The sequence below is a fragment of the Dioscorea cayenensis genome, chromosome 9 (assembly GCF_009730915.1).
Source record: "Dioscorea cayenensis subsp. rotundata cultivar TDr96_F1 chromosome 9, TDr96_F1_v2_PseudoChromosome.rev07_lg8_w22 25.fasta, whole genome shotgun sequence".
NCBI classification, from domain to species: Eukaryota; Viridiplantae; Streptophyta; class Magnoliopsida; order Dioscoreales; family Dioscoreaceae; genus Dioscorea; species Dioscorea cayenensis.
In genome coordinates this window covers 1,479,228-1,496,063 of record NC_052479.1, presented here as the reverse complement: position 1 = coordinate 1,496,063, position 16,836 = coordinate 1,479,228, and the positions used below count along the sequence as shown (strand labels likewise).

Sequence of the window (16,836 nt, the reverse complement as noted above, 5' to 3'; positions counted from 1 at the left end):
TAGGCAAATATTAAAAGGAAAAAATAATAGATTGTATGAATGCTTATAAAATTCAATTAAATACAATAGAAAGGTTTAGCTATGTATTTATTTTAAACTAATTTTTAAAGATTTGTTTTTTCAAAATAATCTATTTCAGTGTATATTTATTAATAAGTAATAATGGTTTTGGCCAACAGAGAAACATTATCATATTTTAAAACAGATAAATTTTAATAAATAATTAAATGGCCTATTGCTTTGAGATCAAGCAAAGCACAAAAGGATTCTTTTGTGTTTTAGTAAGTGATGCAAACACTAGACTGCTTCTCGATATATCTCAATAAATAAATAAATAAGTAAATAAAGTTTATATATATATAAGCCCATCATCTAGAGAACATGTTTACATTAACTTTAAATTACTATTTAATAGTTATGATTCATTTATAAACAATTTAAACAGTGTTACATAATGATTATAAACAGTAAATCCATACAATACCTATATAAAAACAATAACTAATTGATCATCATTCAACGGTTATAAATAAACATATTTAGTTAATAGTTATCTACATGCGTACACAGAAAGGTTACACTCTTATATACATATATATATATATATATATATATATATAATATAATATAATATAATATAAATGGTTAAAAATTATAACATAATATGGCATCTATGCAAATAATTTTTATTAAATATATAAATAATATACGAAAGTAAGGAAATATCAATAATAAAGTAATCTTGTCATTTGAATGCAGCACATTTCGTTTATAATAATATTTTTCATTTGATTAATATCAAAAAGTAGGATTGACATTTGACATTATATCTTAATATATATAATAAAATGTAAGTTATTATTATTTTTTTTTAATGAAAGTATGGCTGGGGACTTTGGATATACTAACAAAAGATGATGAAATTGAAATTTTTAAATAAAAGTTTAATTGACAAACCATAGAATTATATAAGCAAATACTGATATTTTGACTCGGTACATAAATAAATATAAGTTTTACATAAATTTATACAAAAATATAAACTTTATAAAAGTATACATCTAACTTTCTTACAAAAATAAATAGATTTTTTTTAAAAATTTTTATTATTTAAAATTTCAAAAGCTAAGGTTCCCTTTGCAAGAAAGGAAACATTAAGGTGGCACTCTTTTATCAAGATTAAGAAATGAGAACCATTCCTTTTTTTCTCCTACTTTGTTTGGTGTTTGGCCTTTCTTTGCCCCACTTGGCTGTTGAAGTTGAACTGATCATCAACTATTACTTCCTCTTTATCCAAATAAAATACTAAAATAATAAAAATAATAAAATAATAACTTCCATGAAAAAATATCTTTTCTTAATTTTATTGTGTTTAATTATGTGACTTATAATTATTGTCATAAATTTTTCATTTTTCTAGTCATGTTTTTACCAATCTCTATTTCTGTTTTACTTTATGTAGATAGTTTTTTATTTGGAAGGAGAATGTATATTATTTATAGAAGACTTTGAATTAATAAAATATATTTATATAATTTTATTTATTTGACTTGGACCAGTTATTAAGCAGCAATGAGTGTTGTGTAAACTATCTAAGATAATCTCTTATAATTAATGACCTATCATTACTAATAACTGCTAATTTATTCCACTAATTTCCCTAACAATGCAAAGGTACCTTTCATTTCAATCAAGACTAAACATTGACAATATTTTTAAAGGAAGACCAACTTTGCACTTGGATGGAAAAAGATTCTAATTAATATTTGACCAACATAAAAATAAAATAAAATAAAATTTTAATTATATCAAATGATAAAAAACATCATTTTCATAAATATATATACACACATATTATTACTGATATTGCGACAAGAGAGTTAGTATTACTAAATAATTCATAAATCAACGATGTCTGATCATATGTTTAAATCTAAGTTTCACTATACATGATGATGATAATAGTTTTTTGATTGTGTGTGTAAATTTACTATCTAAATCTTGTACCGAGTGAAGATTTATAAATTGGATCATCAATTTTTTTTTTCAGTGTTCTGTCCATCTTGTTGACTATATATCCACTATTCATTTTTATTAAAAAAAAATAAAATAGTTGGTATTTCATTCTCTAAAAGATTGAGATGGAGTCTTGGCCTTGTTCATATTTCTTAGAAGCTTTTTGCCCTTATCCACCACTGATCTGATTGCAAACATTATTTTTTTTCTTAATTTTTATATATGAATTTTGTTTGCATGAATATATATATATATAAAATAAAATATTATCAAAACTATAAAATAATTTATTTACTTATTTTTTTTTATATTTTTGACCCACTGTAAGTGAAGCACTAGATCCTTATAAAACGGCAATTTTTTTCAATTAATATTTGACCAACATAAAAATAAAATAATTTTTTTTTAATTATATCAAATGATAAAAAACATCATTTTCATAAATATATATACACATATTATTACTGATATTGCGATAAAAGAGTTAGTATTACTAAAGAATTCATAAGTCAGCGATGTCTGGTCATATGTTTAAATCTAAGTTTCACTATACATAATGATGATAATGGTTTTTTGATTGTGTGTGTAAATTTACTATCTAAATTTTGTAGTGAGTGAAGATGTATAAATTAGATCATCAATTTTTTTTTTCCGTGTTCTGTCCATATTGTTGGCTATATATCCACTATTCATTTTTATTAAAAAAAATAAATAAATAAAATAGTTGGTATTTCATTCTCCGAAAGATTCAGATGGAGTCTCGGCCTTGTTCATATTTCTTAGAAGCTTTTTGCCCTTATCAAATTGCAAACATTATTTTTTTTTCTTAATTTTTATATATGAATTTTATTTGCATGAATATATATATATATAAAATAAAATATTATCAAAACTATAAAATAATTTATTTACTTATTTTTTTTTATATTTTTGACCCACTGTAAGTGAAGCACTAGATCCTTATAAGACAGCAATTTTTTTTCATTTGGACCCATCCAATTGATATTAAACAGATGAATTTCATGTTTTAACTAAAACCAATATAAATACATGAGAAAATTTTGAATTTAGGCACATCTCTCTTTTAAATAATAAAATATTAAAATAATTTGTTCTTTCTCTATCTCATTTCTCTCTTGCACACACACACACTCTCTCTCTCTTTTTTTAATAATATAGGGGGAATATTTTATATATATACATACATGACAAAATATTAATATTAAATCATTAATCAAGTATGATTTTGATAATTAAATTTTGATTTATTTTAAAATAATCATTAAAATAATTAATTATTTTAAAAATAAGTCACTCAATAAATTAATATTTTTATTAATTAACGTGAAAAATTTAATCAAGTCAGTATAATATCAAAGAGTAATCTATAGACTATAGTTTAATGAAGAAGTTAGTCCATCGAGTGATTTGCTGCTAATATGATTAATAATTTTAATAAAATAAATTAAAATTAAATAATCAAAATGATATTTAACCAAAGTTTAATGATTTATAAAAAATTTATATCAAAATTGAAAAGTATTAATTATAAAAATTAATAAAAATAAAAAAAAAAATAAAATGAAAAAAAGAGGTCAAAATGGGGTTATGAAAGAACAAAAACCAGCCAAGGCTCACAGAAACCCTCCTCCTTCCTGATAAGGAAACACCACCAGCACCACCCACTCACCACACAAAATGGAAATGCTCATCAATCACAAACAATGCCGCCATCTCTATATACACTCTTCTCATGCCTTGAATTCCCCCTCAATTCCTCCCCAAAAGGGTTTCCACATCCAACCATGAACTCCTCTTCTTCCACTCTTTGTCCCCTTTACTGTCATTCCGCGTGCCGTCGTCCTTCCAAGATCCTTGTTTTAGTTATGACCCTCTTCTGATCTTGAAGCAAAGTCACCAGAATTCGCCTTCAAAATGAGGGCTTTTGGGCGTCGGAAGGTGTTTTGCCTGCTGTTATTGTGTTTTTTAAGTCAAAGTTTGGATCTTGGGACTTGTCTCAATGGTGAAGGTGTGTTATTCATTTGCTAGTGGGGGTTAGATTGCTCGGTTGGTTTGACTTTTTTTTTTATTGATTTGGTTTTTTTTTGTTCTTTCTGTCTCTTAAATGCAGGATGGGCTTTGTTGAGTTTTAGGGAGAGAGTGGAGATTGATCCTTTTGGTGTTTTGTTGAATTGGGATGAGGATGACATGGATCCATGCTTGTGGTTTGGTGTTGACTGCTCTGATGATGGGAGAGTTGTGGCACTGTGAGTGATCCTTCTTTTTCTTCATCAAAGATGGCATTTTGTTTACTTTTCTTCTTCTGATTGTTCTTCTTTGAATTTATAATGTTGTTCATTGATGTCGTTGTTCCTATAAACCTTGTGCTGTTACTCAAAAATCTCTCAGGCCCAAATCATACGATCATGATTCTTTGAGCTATATTTTTTGCTGATATTCTTAAGGATGGAGATTAAAAATCAGTGTGAATGAATTTGCTGTAAAACTAAGAGCATATTGAGCATGAATCAAATGAGTTGAGAGTAGCCATTTGATAGATTGTATAAAGATCAAATCCTCGACGACAATTCCTTGTAATAGATTGCCAAAGCTTAAAATTAAATCTCATTCATATAACCTACTTTTTGAATGATGGACATACTTTAGATTTTAAACTTTGAGCGGGTGTTGGTTCATCCTGAGATAGGCTTTGTTAGCAAACCAATCAGGCCACTGCAATTGCATCTTTGTATAGGAGATCTTCTTGATCTGTTTATAGTTCCAGTCTTTCAATTCTTGTTTGGATCCCGATTTACTTGAAGTATGATTGTTAACTCTACATTTTAAACTTTGTCCTTTAAAAATGTTTTGTCTTATTATTTTCTCAATTTCCTGTTTTTACACATGTTTGCTTTCATTTTTGTAAAGATTGTTTCATCACTTTTATAGGAATTTGAGAGACCTTTGCCTACAAGGGACACTTGCTCCAGAGCTCGGCAAGCTCAATCACATGAAGTATATGTAAGCACACTCATGATGATTTCTCATTTACTTAACTGAAGAATATCTTTCATATATTCTATTCAGGATATAAATTTACTTTTTTCCTCTGCAGTATCTTGCACAACAACTCCTTTTCCGGCATCATCCCTAGAGAGATCGCGAACTTGCAGAAGTTAGAGGTTTTGGACTTAGGATTCAATAATCTAAATGGCCCACTTCCATCTGAGTTAGAAAGTATTTCATCTCTAGAAATCCTGTGAGTAAAGATAGGCAGATTTGCGATTATAGGATTTGTAAGCACTCACTGATTTGTGATTTTAGACATTGAATAATACTTACGAATTACTCAACTGCATGCAGTATTCTCAGAAGCAACCGGTTTCTATATAACGTATCGCCGAAACTTAGCGAGCTCATTATGTTATCTGATCTTCAAGTTGAGGAAGAGTTTCACTCAAACAGGGGATCTTTTAGTAGGTGAGATTACATTGGCTCCTAATTCATAATTATAGCCTGTTTATATATTTTTTCCTATCAATGTTTTATTTGTTCATCAAATCCATTATATTATATGCTACTTCATCTGTTTTGTTTGTAATGTAATAGACAGAAGCCTTAACTACCATTGCTGCTCTTTCATTTAAACTATTCATTGTTATAGTTTCATTTTTTTTTTAAATTTTTTATTGATGAATCTCTTGCAGTATTATATAATCAATCTATCAAGCAAATTTTAGGTGCTTAAAGAATTTTTTCCTTTGAAGATGTCAGAATGAAATCTCAGCCTCTCTGTCTTTTTCATATGCAATTTCTGTGGATTAATAAGTTGAAAATTTTACATAATATGTATGCATTCCCATGCTCATTTTCTATGCTAACTCTCATCGGTGACAGATATATTGGCAAAGGACCTGCAAGGAAACTCATTCAAGTTATTAATAAACACAAAGGCAGCCATCGAAGACATAGCCAAAGAAGTAGAAGAGATCATAGAGGGATTCAACTGATTCATGCATTACTATCACCATCACCCTCTCCATTTCCTGTGCCATCAGTAACCCATTCACGCTTTTCATCTGAAGCACCAGCACCATCCCTGTTTTATCCACCTGCTGTCTCACCGGCACCAGCACCCTCATCCTTTGCAATGACTAAACCTCAAGTGAATAAGCAGCCCAATAAGACTATCTCGCCTTCCACTTTTACTTTGATTCCTTCGCCTGCAAAATATCCTTCTTTGGGTGCAACCTCTGATTCTGGAGCAAAGCATACAATTTACTGGACCATCTATGCCCCCGCTGCAGCAGGAGTTTCCTTTCTCCTTGCGGTTGCAGCAGTTTACATTCTATGCTGCCGAGGTAGCAAGGTTGTTACTGTCAGGCCTTGGGCAACAGGTTTGAGCGGGCAATTACAGAAGGCATTTGTAACAGGTTTGTTTTGAGCATGTGACACAAAATTTTCTGAAAGACCAAAATGTTCTCATTAACTGTTACGCTTCCTTGTTCATTATGTTCTCTCTTGATGCCAGGTGTACCTTCGCTTAGACGGTCAGAAATCGAAACAGCTTGTGAAGATTTCAGCAACATTATCGGTACTTTATCGGATTGCATGCTGTACAAGGGAACACTGTCTAGTGGTGTCGAAATAGCGGTTATATCTAGCATGGTAACATCATCCAAAGATTGGTCAAAACAGTGTGAAGCACAATTCAGGAAGAAGGTACTTTACATCTTTCCCCCCGCTCTGAAGTTTAAATGATTATTATACTTTATATTGAATCGGGTAAATGACTTTTTCAGATCTCAACTTTATCCAAAGTGAACCATAAGAATTTTGTGAACCTTCTTGGTTATTGCGAGGAGAGTGAGCCTTTCACCCGGATGATGGTGTTTGAGTATGCTCCAAATGGAACTCTTTTCGAGCATCTTCACAGTAAGTATCTTGCTTATAAACTTCACCTCAGAGAACATCAATAAAAGCTTTTCCCTTTCATGTTTATATTTTCATCGAGTATATAACATATGCCTGCAATAATCCCAGCAAACTGCTTCAGTACTAATATACAATGTATAACCATCTGATTTTTGAGGGTAACAAATAAATATAAAAGAGTATCAATATATAAGTTTATGTATTTGCCTTGCATTTAATAGGGAGTATCATAATTTAGTATGTTTTGATTCTTGGGTACTGATGCAGTTAAAGAAGCTGAACACTTAGACTGGGCTGCACGCTTGCGGATTGCCATGGGAATTGCATATTGCCTCGAGCACATGCACCAGCTCAACCCACCTGTTCTTCTCAGAAATCTTGACTCGTCTTCAATTTACCTTACCGACGATTATGCAGCTAAGGTTTCAGACATTAGATTTTGGTGCGAAGCAAAAGAATCCAAGTTAGCCTCGGAAGAGTTAGCTCCTTTGGACACACAGGGATCAGAGCCGGAGAACATAATCTACAAATTTGGAATTTTACTGCTGGAAATAATATCGGGCAGGCTTCCATTCTGCGAGGACAACGGTTTGCTTGTGCTTTGGGCTTCGAGTTATTTAACCGGAAAAAGACCGCTTAAAGAAATCATTGACCCAACTCTTGAATCAGTCCGCGAGGAAGACGTTAACGCACTCTGTGATGTAATTCGATCATGCATTCATTCAGACATTACAATGAGACCAACAATATCTCAAGTTGTCAGTAAATTGAGGGAGATTACTGCAATGCCTCCGGACGGAGCAGTTCCTAAACTCTCTCCGTTGTGGTGGGCGGAACTTGAGATTATATCAACCGAGGCCAACTGACGATGAACTTACAAACCCTGATTGTGGATAATCACCTTTCCGATTTCATGTTTTCATATTAATTTGTGTGCATTTCTTGAGTATGGGAGTGAACTGAAAAATGATGTATAGAATAGCTTGAACGAGAGCTGCTGTGTTTGCCGGAGTGTTTTTTTTTTTCCTTTTAATATTGTTTCTGTTCTTTGTATTTATTGTTCAGAGTGTTGAATGAATGATGCTTGTTTGCAATTGCAAGTGTTGCAGAGCAGAGGATCGAACAAAGACTAGTGAAATTAATTGAAGAATTTTTTTATTATTGAATATTATTATGTTCTTACAGGGGTTAATTTGCAAACAAAACTCTACTCTGAATTAAATTAAAAGATTGTTCCAAGGATAAAAATGCAAAACAATTATAAACACGTGGCGATCGCTGATAGGCGAATACATTGCCGCTTTTCTGAAGGCGTGGATTTAAACTCGGTGAGTTATGACCGAGTTGACTCACTGACTACTCAAAACCAAAGAATCGTTTCGGCCGATTCAAATCGGAACTCTTAAACCCTCGCAAAGCTCGCAGAGCTCTCTCCACCTCTCGTGGCGGCGATGGCCGCCGATCAAGAGCTTCAACGGCGTTCCGTCGAGCACCCTCCCGAAGACCCTGAAGCCCATGGCAACCCTGAAGACGATGACGATGAGGAGGTTGATGATGATGATGAGGAGGAGGAGGAGGCTTCGAATGAGCTCCTTGGGCGACTCTCCGATGGAACTGTTAGGGTTCGCGTCCATGATGTTGTCATTAGAGGAAACGTTGTTACCAAGGAGTCCATTATTGAGGCCGAGGTGGCTGATCTCTTCCGCTCGGTGTCTACGTTGAAGGAGCTCGTCCAAGCGGCCGCCACTGCAAATGCGATGCTTCGGCAGCTTGGGATCTTCGATTCGGTGTCTATTACGCTTGATGCGGGACCGCCTGAGCTTACCGACACGGCTAATGTTGTTATTCAGTTGGTGGAGGCTAAGAACCCGCTCACCGGCGACATCGGCATCTATACCCGGCCGGAGGTGAGACTTTTGCTTTGGAATTTGATGAAATGTGTGCTTTTTATATGGAATATGGTTTCGGGACCTCGGCTTTGTGATGTTTTCTTGTTGATATCTAGAATTAAGCATTCTGTGATTGAATGATTTTTTTTTTAATTATAATGAGACTGTTTCAGTAGAGTTTGAATTCTTCTCAGAATTAGGAGTTAAGTTTTTTGTCATTTATATGAGAAATATTGGGTTTTGTTTTGTTTATTGAGTGGTGGATTCTGTAGCCTGTGAGATGGATTATCTGAAATAGCATTATGACTGTGAATGAGGACTGTGGGAACTGTTATGTATAATTTGAACATTGTTATAGTAGATGAATGGCTTTGATAACAGTGGTATCGAATTATATTTCGTGTTAAATATTGGAGGTTGGAATGGTGTTAAGTTGCTTGAAATTGTTTCTTGATAATGCCTTGAGTTCATGTTGTACTGCTATTGTATATTGTTTGAAGGTTACTTCTACTTAAACTAGTATGTGTTCAATGCAAATTTTCTTACTCCCATTAACTGCTGTTATCTTTATTAGGTACGATCACACACATGTTTTGAGGTAATAATAGCCTTTTTTTAAAAAAAGGTGTATCATAAGGAAATGCTGCAGTGTTTATTTTTTTTTAGGGTGTGAACTAATGAGAAATCAGAGCCATCTTATAGTTAATGTACCCATCATTGAGTTGCTTAATCAAGAAAGATGTTCAATTAGGATGCTCTGAAGTAGTTTGCACTCAAGTTGATTGCTGCTTCTTGAAAGTGAGGAGTTTTTGTCTAATATAAAATGGAAAAACCAGACTTCTTTTGCCTGGGTATTACCTTGAAGACTTCTAGTTGGTTGATAATTTTAGTTATATATTATTGTAACATAACCAAGTTGCTCATGAGTAGCTCTGTTTTGGCCCAAGTTTAGCTTGACCATTAAACCAACATGCTTAGTTTGAGTAGAATATCAAAATTGAAATTTTGTTTCAAGCTGCCAACCCTTGGAGTTTGATTTATTTTTCTTATATAAAGATGCCTTTTAGACTAAGGCTTTAATTAATGTGTAGTTTGGCTCTTTGGCCTTGGCTGAGTATTCGGTGTTGTTGAGATGGGAGTCCTCCCCATTAATGGGTTGCATCAGATTTGTTAATCCTTAACATGTTCTAAGAATTTTTTTTTCTTCCCTAGATGTAAACATACTCAACCACTTGTATATAAAAATTTGAATCTTATATCTCCAATATTTCTCTGTGGTGCAAATACTAAGGTTCCACCATTTATCCTTCACGAAACATGGAATTTTTATAGTAAAAGTTTTGTATTAGCCACTGAATTATGTCTACAGATATTATTATCTATGATTTATAATTTTTATTCTCATGGGTGTTACATCTGGATTGCTTTTTAGGCTAGAACTTGGACTTTAGAGGGATCATTAAAGCGCAAAAATTATTTCGGATATGGTGATATTTGGGATGCTTCCTTGGCTTATGGCTGGGACCAAACAACAGAGTTAGGTGTTGGAGTATACCTCCCCAGATTCAGAGTTTTATCAAGCCCCCTCAGTGCTCGAATATCACTTCTCACTCAAGATTGGTTAAAATTTTCATCATACAAAGAACATCTACTTGGTCTTTCACTTGGTTTATTTTCAAAAAGAGAACACGACTTGAGTTACAATCTTACATGGCGTGCTCTGGCTGATCCATCGCAAATGGCATCTAAGTCAGTAAGGAGGCAGTTAGGACATAGTTTGCTCTCCTCAATAAAGTATACATTTAAAGTAGACCATAGAGATTCTTTTCTGAGGCCAAGAACTGGATATGCCTTCCTTTCCACAACTCAAATTGCTGGTTTGGGACCTGATAGCAAGAGCGTGAGGTTTTTACGCCAGGTATGTTTTTTTTTTCTCATCTTCTGCTGCTTGCAGAAAGACTAGGTATTTTATTATTTTTTACATGCCATGCCATGGTAGTAGATAGCTGATTTTTAAGAGATGCGATATTGGTGGTCTTTTAAATATTCGAAGTAGACTGGTATGCAATTTAGCCACTACATATGCACAGTGGAGATTTTGCAGATATATTTTCCTCTTTTTGTGATCATGCAGAACAAGTGAGCTTCTGATACTTGCAAGATTTATAAGAAAAAATTATAAAGCTGTACTAGCTGGAGAAGTTTTATGAGCTGGTAAAAGAAGTTTTCAGTTGAGGCTAATTGTTAAGGAAAGGTAGGTTAATCAAAAAGTATGAGATGGAGGTGAGGCTACATGTTAGAAGACACTGACCTAACAGACCTTTTTGTTTGTCATACTCAACATTCTTTCACTTTGCATGGGCAAGATAACAAATGTCACTGCACTTGGTGCTTTCCTACAGGAATTTGATTTACGAGGTGCTCTACCTTTGGATTTCTACAATGCTGCCCTCAATGTTGGAGTGTCTGCTGGTTTTGTCATGCCATGGGGAAGAGGATTCATGAACAACTGCTCACCACTTCCTGATCGGTTCTTTATGGGTGGACATTCTTCACCAGTTTGCACTTTGGCTGGACCGACCTCATTATTGGGCTTTAAGTTCAGAGGTTTGGGACCAACCGATTCTCGACGGCACATTCCAAGTAGAACTGGCAGTGGCAGTGAAGATTCCACTGCCTCTCCCGGGAGAGATGTTCTCGGTGGTGACATTGCAGTTACCGCTTTTGCTGATGTTTCTTTTGATCTACCTCTGAAACTATTCAGAGAGGCTGGCATTCATGGTCATGCATTTGTTTGTGTTGGAAATCTCGCCAAGTTGTTGCCGCAGGAGCTTAAAAGCTTTTCTCTACATAAATTTAGGGAGACAGTCCGGAGTAGTGCCGGGTTTGGCCTGATTATTCCCACCAAATTGTTCCGGATGGAGGTTAGTCTAGAATCCTTTGTGATGTTTAATGTATTCTTTATCCAACAAAGCTCTTACTCAAATATGGGGTGTCTCTGCAGATAAATTATTGTTATATATTGAAGCAGTTTGAACACGACCAAGGAAAGACCGGCATACAGTTCAACTTCTCATCCCCATGAGGTTGATTTTCAGCTACAGAAGTCTATTCTACCGGCTTGTCAATCAATGTGCGACAGAGAATAATACATTTTGACAGTTTTGTGATCCAAATTATTTGTTTCAGTTGCGGTCGTATTTCAGAGTCCTAATAAACATGAGCTGATTGATGGAGTTATTTCTTAACCATGTCAATTACCAACAGAGTTTTCTCATTCTACAGATTACTTGGCAGTTAAATTGTTTCTCTAAAGTTAAACCTGAAAATTTCCCGCCTTTCTCTGTATCTTAATCATAGCTAGGCATTTTTCAGGTGTATTTCTTCACAGGATTCACTTCTATGGAGCTGTCTTGGGAACATATGGCAAAACAGGTAAACTATTTATCTCTGTTTTTAGACACAGCATTTATTTATTCATTCCAGAACATGCAAATGAAATCACTCACATAACATCCACGAGAGTGGAAATGGGTATACACAAACACTCATTCAACATCAACAGAGCCACCATTGGGCATTGGATTGTAACTTTGCTGCAAAGCTAATTACACCATGAACAAACAAACAAACACTATCAACACTCAACTGATTTACAATGTAACAGGTTCATCCAACATGAGAAGTAGTGGTGTATGCCTGAGAGCAACATCTGTTCAGCAATCTAAGAAGAGCATCAGCCTTCCTTCTAGCCTTTGCAGATCCATTGTCAGCCAAGCTCTGAAGAACAGGAACACTTCTTGGATTCATCAACAATGCTCTCCCCATCTCCTCCCCACCATCTCTACACAATCCAAGCAAAAGAGTGATGGAGTTCTCCTTCCCCTTTGCAGACCCAAACCTCATCAGCTCAACCAGCAATGGCACCAATCATCTCCTCTCTCCCATCTCCTTCAACCCTTCCGGGCAGCTACAAAGAAGTGCAAGCACCGCAAGCGCATCATCCGTTATCTCCGCCTTATCATCAGTCAAAAGCTCAACCAGCACCGCCACCGCTCCGGCCGCTACTATCCGTGCCTTATTCGCATTATAAACAGCAATGTTGAATAATGCACTAACTGCATCCTTCTTCCCTCTTGCCGTCCCTTCACGGAGCAAATCAACGAGCCCTGTTATCACCGCTTGCCTCGTCCCAATCGTCACCTTGCATTCATCCACCATTGACAAACTGAAGATCGTCGCAGCTGCATTCTCTCGAGCTTCCATAGCTGCTCCTGAGCAAAGCACTTCGATGATAGAATCAAGAGCACCAGCAGCCATTATAAGAACCTTATTGTTGTCAAAGATAGAGAGGTTAAGCAATGCAGTCACCGCATTCTCTTGTGTCCGGGGATCGCGAGAGCCGAGCAATGTGACTAGGAACGGAATGGCGCCGGCTTCGGCGATGATTCGTCGGTTGTCCATTCCCGTTTTCGCTAACAATCTCAGCTCGTATGCAGCTTGTCTTTGAATCTCCGGAGAACCCATTGCCAGCTTTCCTACCAAGAATTCTGCAGTCATTCTCACAGTTTCAGTAGCTGCTCTTGTTGCAGACAAATGATCGAACACCTTGTCTGCATTGGCAGTGGAACTCCCATGGCTACCGCCCGCCGGCGCCGGCGTCACGGTCCCAGAAGGAGGAGGGGACGTTGTTCTCCTTGCCCCATTGGGTGATCAAGCTCCTGAGTGCGTAGTTGGGGATGAGCGCCATGTGTATGAGCCTTTGACCGCTTTTAGGGCAAGTATGGTGGCCGGAGTTGATCCACCGGGCGATGGAGCTCCGATCGTAGGTGTGACCGGAGGCGACGATCACCGGATCTCGCATAAGATCGAGGGTGATCGGGCAGCGGAACTCATCGGGGACGTTGAAGACCATGGAGTTGAACGACGATGGGGTGGATACAGACCGGTTAAGGCCTCTCGGGAAGGAGAGCAATGGCCGGAGATGATGCACCGCCGGAGATCGAATCACCTCGCCAGCAGAGGAGACGAGGGATATAAGGATGTTGATGTTGGAGACGGCGACGATCCCGCCGGTGCCGGCCTGTTTCCGAGCTTCATTCTCCAATCTCGATATCTCTTCTTGATAATCCACCGCGCTCCGCAACCCGATGCTGAACATGATCTCCTCCATCTTCTTCCGATCTCCGCCGGCTTTGCTCCGCTCCATGGCCATCAATTGGAGAAGCTCGTCTCTCATCCGGAGCTCTCGCGGATCAAGGAACACCTCCGTGCGCTTCGCTTGCTTATGGAGGAGCTCCACTTGCTCGCTGACATCGCCGGACAAGCCAATCAGACTATGCGGAAGGATATCAAGCGCGCGCGCGAGCTCCCTCGCGCCGGCGTGGAACTTGCGCGCTATGGGCTCCGCCTGCACCAAGCTCCACAGCGCGCTCCCTCCGGCCAAGCATTCTATCAAACCCTTGGTGTACCGAATCACCGAGAGAAGCTCAGTGAGGCAAAGAATCGAAGACGGTGGCAACGGCCCGCCGGCGTCCCGGATCTCATCGAAGAGCGATGAGAGGAGCTTCGTGCGCCGGACAGCCGACGAGACATTGCGCATCTGGACGAAAGGGAGCTCCTCCATCGCGGCGACCTCACGGGCGGTGTGCACGAGAGACTCCACCAGCGCCGCCGTCGGCAGGAACCCAGACATCCCGCCGGCGTCCATGACGTTGAGGTATTCCCTCCTCCACTTCCTCTGTTTTTTTTTTTAATTTATGCACGTATAAAATTTTTTATTACAAATAAATTATGCTCTTTTTTTTTATTTTTTTTTTCATATATATTTATATTTATCTAGATGAACTATTAAACCCCTAAAAAAAATAGGGGTATGCATGTCTTTAATAGAGCAAAGTCAGTCTGCAGTATATACGGTAGACTAGTAACCATCTGTATCACAATCACTACCACTCGCGTAAATATATCATCACTCATAATTTAAATTTTTACTACTTGTGAAAAGTTTTAAAAGATCTAAATATCATTATATCAATAGATCATTTTGTCGTCAGTGGCTTATATATATATATATATATATGTAAAATCAGGTTTGGATGGTTTAGGGGTGTTTATGAAAAAAATAATAAATAAATAAATAAATTATAAAGTGGATATACTAGTGGGGTGGTAGAGGAGAAGGAAACGGGGGGAGTGATAGGAGTGCGCCACGTGGAGGGCCGGGAGAGGTTTATGGGCCGGTGATGTGCTCATGGGCGGCAAACCGCCGGATGAGTCCAAAGGCTTCAAAACAAACCTTGTCTTTAGTTTAATCAGGGCCCATAGACCTTGTTTGCCAATTAATGCTTGACACGTGTCCTTTTGTAATATATAAATATATATTTGTTGTAATCTCAGACATAATGTTGTTTGGGAATGAGGATACTAATTAATCATGGAATGTGGGCATTCCTTGGACTGTGCTTTCTTCACATGCTGTACTGATCTTTGTTTACTAAGGATCAAGCTGTTTGGTTTGAAGAAAAGGTCCAACTTTTAATAAAGAATTAGATTAGATTTAGTAACTTATGGAATGAAACAAATCATTGGATGATTTGATCAATTAATGACGACAAACATATGTCATTTTGTTGAAGAAGACAAAGTAGACAATCAGTTTAAGATACAGTTTTCTGTATTACAAACAAATTCATGTATGCAATGAAATTTTGTTGTTTGTTTAAGTAGAATTATAAGCAGTGGTGATCTTGGAATCAAAAGGGAAAAACAACAGTATGCAGACTGAGAAATTAATGCATCGTAGGAAAGACGATATTTTGGTGGTTTTGGATAGAGAAAGTATCATGGAAACAGGAATTATTATAAAAAAAAAAAGAATTGATCAATAACTAGTAAGGGACTTTGAGAAACTATACATTCATGAGACAAGCTTGTGCATTTATGTCTATGGTCTTTTTATCAGGTAACTCACAATTTGATTTCTTAATTTTCATTATCCACAGAATGAGATAAGAGAAGTGGCTGTCTTTATTGTATTAAGTTCTGGAATGGCATAATTGCAGAGAGAGCTCCAGGAATGCTTGGTTTTCTAGTTGGACTATGGAAGAATGAAACTCTGGTTATCAATCTGCACCCTTAATTATGTTTCTCAGGTTTCATGGCATTACTGTTAAAAGTTCTCATTTTTCATAATGTTTATTTCTAACTGCCTAGGAAGCTCTTGAAATGACTACTACATTATGCTCTTGTTCTAACATTAGCTACCAAAATCTTCTTGCAGAATCTAACTCATGGATCGTATGTGTTTGTCAAAATATTTGCTTGAAAGAAGAATTAGCGTGAATCGGTTCATCTTACCTTATGGTTTTTGTGTATCCCCAGCTTTCTTCCTGTAATTTTATTTCCTTTAACTATCAGGGTCAAAACCATTAAGGTGGGACGAACTTGCTTGGTCCATGCACTGGTTCTTCTAAATATTTAGAAAAACATGGATTAATAAGTAGATAGAAAAATCAGTGGAATTTCTCAGTATTAACTCAAATAAATTTTCTCCGGCGTGCAGTGGGCATTGGCCGCATTGTTACCTATTCAATCTGGCAACAGGAGTTGCAGATATAACTGGAAGACGATTCGGAACACACAATCCCAAAGCATTATTGCAGTGATCATTGCAGGACTCATAGCATCAGTTGTCTTCGATCAGATATGTGCAAGGTATGCATTTCTGATAATTCATCGGGCAATTTAATTCAGATGCACCCCTGCTTTTCTTTGTTTGATTTTGCTGATGAAAAGCTTCAGAATGATTACCAATCAGTTCATTGACTACTCTATTGGGTTGGTAATCTTCTGTTAAAATCTTTCTGGTCCAATTTGGAATAGAATTACTCTAAAAAAGTTTTTATTTTCATCAGCAACCTTAGAATAATGTTTTGTACATTGTCCTATCATATCCAATAACTTTTTTTTTTCCTCAAATTTTCTAAGTTAGCTT

General features: G+C 36.3%; 3 protein-coding genes across 3 annotated transcripts; 2 read left to right on the top strand and 1 right to left on the bottom strand.

Moving 5' to 3' along the window:
* The first annotated feature begins 3,654 nt into the window (after positions 1–3,654).
* On the top strand, positions 3,655–8,045 carry LOC120268977 (probable inactive receptor-like protein kinase At3g56050). Its single transcript, XM_039276255.1, has 9 exons — positions 3,655–4,045; positions 4,148–4,283; positions 4,966–5,037; positions 5,132–5,275; positions 5,380–5,496; positions 5,914–6,449; positions 6,548–6,738; positions 6,819–6,951; positions 7,219–8,045. The coding sequence occupies exons 1-9, from the start codon at positions 3,952–3,954 to the stop codon at positions 7,815–7,817; spliced, it is 2,022 nt and encodes a 673-aa protein (XP_039132189.1). The 5' UTR covers positions 3,655–3,951; the 3' UTR covers positions 7,818–8,045.
* Positions 8,046–8,327: 282 nt separating this feature from the next.
* Positions 8,328–12,142, top strand: LOC120268900 (sorting and assembly machinery component 50 homolog A-like). The gene is made up of 4 exons (XM_039276161.1): positions 8,328–8,858; positions 10,273–10,758; positions 11,243–11,764; positions 11,845–12,142. Exons 1-4 carry the CDS (start codon positions 8,403–8,405, stop codon positions 11,923–11,925), a joined length of 1,545 nt encoding a protein of 514 aa, XP_039132095.1. The 5' UTR covers positions 8,328–8,402; the 3' UTR covers positions 11,926–12,142.
* Positions 12,143–12,330: 188 nt separating this feature from the next.
* On the bottom strand, positions 12,331–14,559 carry LOC120268899 (U-box domain-containing protein 1-like). The gene is given in 2 exon segments (XM_039276160.1): positions 12,331–13,485; positions 13,487–14,559. Coding segments are annotated over 2 exon segments (2,040 nt in total). The 5' UTR covers positions 14,551–14,559; the 3' UTR covers positions 12,331–12,509.
* Between the last annotated feature and the right edge of the window lie 2,277 nt (positions 14,560–16,836).